Source organism: Capsella rubella, unplaced genomic scaffold, assembly GCF_000375325.1.
Source record: "Capsella rubella cultivar Monte Gargano unplaced genomic scaffold, Caprub1_0 scaffold_2, whole genome shotgun sequence".
In the NCBI taxonomy this organism is placed as follows: Eukaryota; Viridiplantae; Streptophyta; class Magnoliopsida; order Brassicales; family Brassicaceae; genus Capsella; species Capsella rubella.
Genome location: NW_006238922.1, coordinates 8,466,068 through 8,469,965, shown reverse-complemented (window position 1 = coordinate 8,469,965; position 3,898 = coordinate 8,466,068). Strand labels below are relative to the sequence as shown.

Here is a 3,898-nt window from a genome sequence, read left to right as displayed (position 1 = left end):
TTTTTAAAATATCAAAACCAACTACACATTAAAGTTTTGGAAATTAATACACATGAAAGTTTTACAAATATCAAAACCAATTAATAGAGTTTCGTGAATTAAGGATTAATTAAATAACATTAAAGGAAATTTTTTTGGGTCAAAAAAAACATTAAAAACATTAACTCTTCAAGAAAAATAATAAAAACCTGCCTTAATATAATGTTTTTTTCAATATTATTTAGTAAATTTCCTTTTTTTTTTCTTGTTACATTATAAAAACAATCTGGTCCAAAATTTTCTCCTCTTTGTTTCTCCTCCCGTGTCGAGCTAAATCTTAGGGCAAAGGTGATATCGCCGAGGGACGTCTAGCCACCGCGACGCCTCCTTCTCCGGTTATCTCGCTAACTTCTCAGACCATTCCACAGCTATGTCACAGGTAAACACTACCCACTCTATTCGTCTGCCCCGTCTTATATTCCCGCTATGCGTAAATATCGCAGATCTGACCACTTTAATCGACTCGGAGCTCTGCTTTATGATCGAATTCTGTGGTTACAGTGACCAGCACTGCATCGAATCGTTCAATTTCAATTGCGTGACTCTGAATTAGTTTTGGAGATCCTTCCTCGTACCACTGATTTGAGTGTTGTTTGATTGGTGAATTTTGACTTATTTTTCTCTGAATTTTTTAGGTAGACAACAGAAACTCTTCAGCTGCTAAGCGTGCTAGAACTGACGGTAATGGCATTTTCTTGCTTCAAAAACTATTCTGCTGTGTTCTGTAGAGTCTAGTTTGGATAATTCAATTCCATATAACGAAGATACATTGCACATTGCGTCCATTGTCTTGCTTGCTTTTAGTATTAGAAATTACTCTGTGTATCAATTTATGTTTAACAAACTTTCGAGATACGTGACATATTCGGAAAAAATTGCCAATGTGTTTTGTTTCGGTTTCTTTCAGCACATTCTAAGATCCTCGTCTCTTCTCTGTAGTACATACTAGTAATGTGTCTCGTCTCTGTAGTACATACTACTAATGTGAATAGCTGTTTGGTTTACTCTTTTGGTTGTGGATAGGGGGGCGTCGAGAAGATGACTGGATCTGCCAAAGTTGTGGGAATGTTAATTTTTCTTTCAGGACAACTTGCAATATGCGTAATTGCACTCAGCCTAGACCTGCAGATCATAACGGAGTAAGTCGTTTTCGGTTTCCTTTGAACCAGTTTGTGTTTAGTCATATTTGAGCATTGATTTTGCAAAGCAGACATTGGCTTCTTTCCATGGGGCTGAGTTTAGAGATGCTATCTTATATCTTTATGTATAAAAATAACCTTATGTCATCGGTCTTAGTAGAGCTCTTCGAGTCACACATTTATCGAAAGTAAATATGGTGAGTAGTATCAATTAGGATTTTCAGGTGTTTTTTAAGCAAAATAAGAACTGATGTGAAAGTCCAGCCTTAGTATTTTGTCTATAGTTACTGCATCTACTGTAGTCTGTGTGCAAGAGATTGTAGCTGTGTGACAACTGCAGTGGCAGCTCAGCACCCGCAAATGTTGCTGCCTTGCTGGAAGTTGATAGGTTAACAAAGGGATTAGCAGAATGTAAAGGGAATTTCAGGATATTTCTTGAGTTTTGTTGGGTTATGTGAGAGAGCTGGTCTCTTGAATAATCAATCCCCTGGTTCTTGATTTGTACTTTGATTCCATTTGAAGATATAGAAGAGATTCTATCAACTTTACAACCCATATGTTGTCTATTAATCAATAAGAGCGGCAATATATAGCAACAATTATCTACTTAGTTTTCTTTTATTTACATGCCTGTTGATAACCTATTTGCTGCATATCTGTAACAGAAGTCTGCTCCCAAACCTATGCAAACTCAACAAGGTTTCTCCTCACCTGGGCCGTATTTAGGATCTGGGGGTCCCCCTCCAGTATATATGGGCGGATCACCTTATGGATCTTCTCTCTTTAATGGATCGTCTATGCCTCCTTATGACGTCCCATTTTCTGGGGGTTCGCCTTATCATTTTAACTATAATAGTCGCATTCCGACTGGAGCTCATTACAGACCACTACATATGTCTGGCCCACCACCATACCATGGTGGATCTATGATGGGAAGTGGTATGTATTTTTAATTTGTTTTTGGTTTCTGGATATTTCCCAATTGGTGTCAAGCCATCCAATTACCATCATTGTACCTGGGTATAATTTGGCCGGTGCATTTTTGGATTTTTTTTTTACAGGTGGTATGTATGGCATGCCTCCACCAATGGACAGGTATGGCCTTGGTATGCCAATGGGTCCTGGTGCTGCCGCTTCTATGGTATGTTTAACAGTAAGATGCTTGGTTTTGATCATAAGCAAGATCTTTTAAGTCACTGGACTTGTAACATGAGCTGAAATCTTTTCACAATATGTGTGCACAATTCTTTGCAGATGCCAAGACCAAGATTCTACCCAGATGAAAAATCACAAAAAAGAGGTATGTGCTAGACCGGTTTTATTTTTTTCCCATTCTAGAATGTGTCAGCTGTAAAGTGATAGTCAACTAGGTATATTCTGTTTTTAACAGATTCGACTCGCGATAATGATTGGACATGTCCAAATTGTGGTAATGTAAATTTCTCATTCAGAATTGTATGTAACATGAGGAAGTGCAACACTCCAAAGCCTGGTTCCCAGGTTTGTGCTGTTTTTTTTTTTTGTTTCAGTTTGACAGTTTCACATAGGGAACATATACATTATTGTGATTTGTGAATTCTAGAGCTTGCTTGGTTTATTTGGCTATCAAAAAACAGCTTGCTTTCATTATAGATGGCTTACTTGGATAGATCTTGGGATTATTTTCTTAAGTTCTGACCTTTAACCTCTTATTATTGCAGCAGAGTGGGAACTCAGATAAAATATCCAGTAAGCCCCTGAAAATTCCTAAATGTTGCAGCTAACTTAATAATCTTTGAGACTGACATAAGGATATGTGTTGTTGTGTACCAGAACAAAATGCACCGGAAGGGAGCTGGAAGTGTGATAATTGTGGAAATATAAACTATCCATTCAGGAGCAAATGCAACAGGCAGAACTGTGGAGCTGATAAACCAGGGGATCAGGCAAATGAATCTCCTTCCCATGCACCAGAAGAGAACGATCAGGTTTGTCAGATGTATCTATGTGGTCACATTTTTTTGTTAATAAACTGTTTACCTCTGAAACTCATATATGTAACAACTGGTGTAGATTCTATGCCTTGTGAAAGCAACAGTTATTTGTTTATGAAATACTTGACTCTGAGTTCGTTAAAAATGTTTAAAACCCAATATAGAGTTGGGTGTCTCTGAACGGTGTGTTTCAATTTGTGGTCTGTTCCAGTGAGTCGTAGACATGTTTGGGGGTTGAGAAGGGTGAGTCTGATCCAGCGGGTGTCATATTGTCAGTCAATGTCTCGTCAGGTCGTCCATGTTGAAGCGGTCTCGTCAAGTTCCATGCATTTGTCTCTTTACCTACTCTTGGGTGTCTATGTTGTATTAACAATGCATAAATTGGTTTTTATCTACTTTGTGGTCATCGTGGATCTTGTCTTCCTATAGAATTGTCCTTAAGGTCGTCTCGTCCTTACTGGTTACATCCTAATCATAGTTGGCACTTATGGTTTGATTCTTTGTAATCCCCCTAGTCATTTTTATGTTATTACCATTTTCGCCACGATTATGGAATCTAGCAAGCCCAAAATCTCCAACTTTCCCATTTAAAATAGAAGAATGTTGCTAGCTTTTATACCTCTATGCATTACAACTTGTCCCCAACCATCATGTAGATACTTTGTAATGTTAATATAGGTAAACCCACCACATTTAAACCCATCCCATTTAAAATTTACCCCATTTACCTTAAACCCATTTACCTTA

At 37.8% G+C, this 3,898-nt stretch overlaps 1 protein-coding gene across 2 annotated transcripts; it reads left to right on the top strand.

Moving 5' to 3' along the window:
* The first annotated feature begins 287 nt into the window (after positions 1-287).
* On the top strand, positions 288-3,695 carry LOC17895942 (ranBP2-type zinc finger protein At1g67325). 2 transcript variants are annotated; one of them, XM_006302573.2, is made up of 10 exons: positions 288-418; positions 675-720; positions 1,063-1,178; positions 1,844-2,117; positions 2,240-2,319; positions 2,433-2,478; positions 2,569-2,678; positions 2,882-2,906; positions 2,991-3,145; positions 3,363-3,695. In XM_006302573.2, exons 1-10 carry the CDS (start codon positions 410-412, stop codon positions 3,363-3,365), a joined length of 864 nt encoding a protein of 287 aa, XP_006302635.1. In that variant the 5' UTR covers positions 288-409; the 3' UTR covers positions 3,366-3,695. The 2 variants fall into 2 exon arrangements, with proteins under 2 accessions (XP_006302635.1, XP_006302636.1); XM_006302574.2 differs by having other exon boundaries at positions 2,879-2,906.
* The last annotated feature ends 203 nt before the right edge of the window (positions 3,696-3,898 follow it).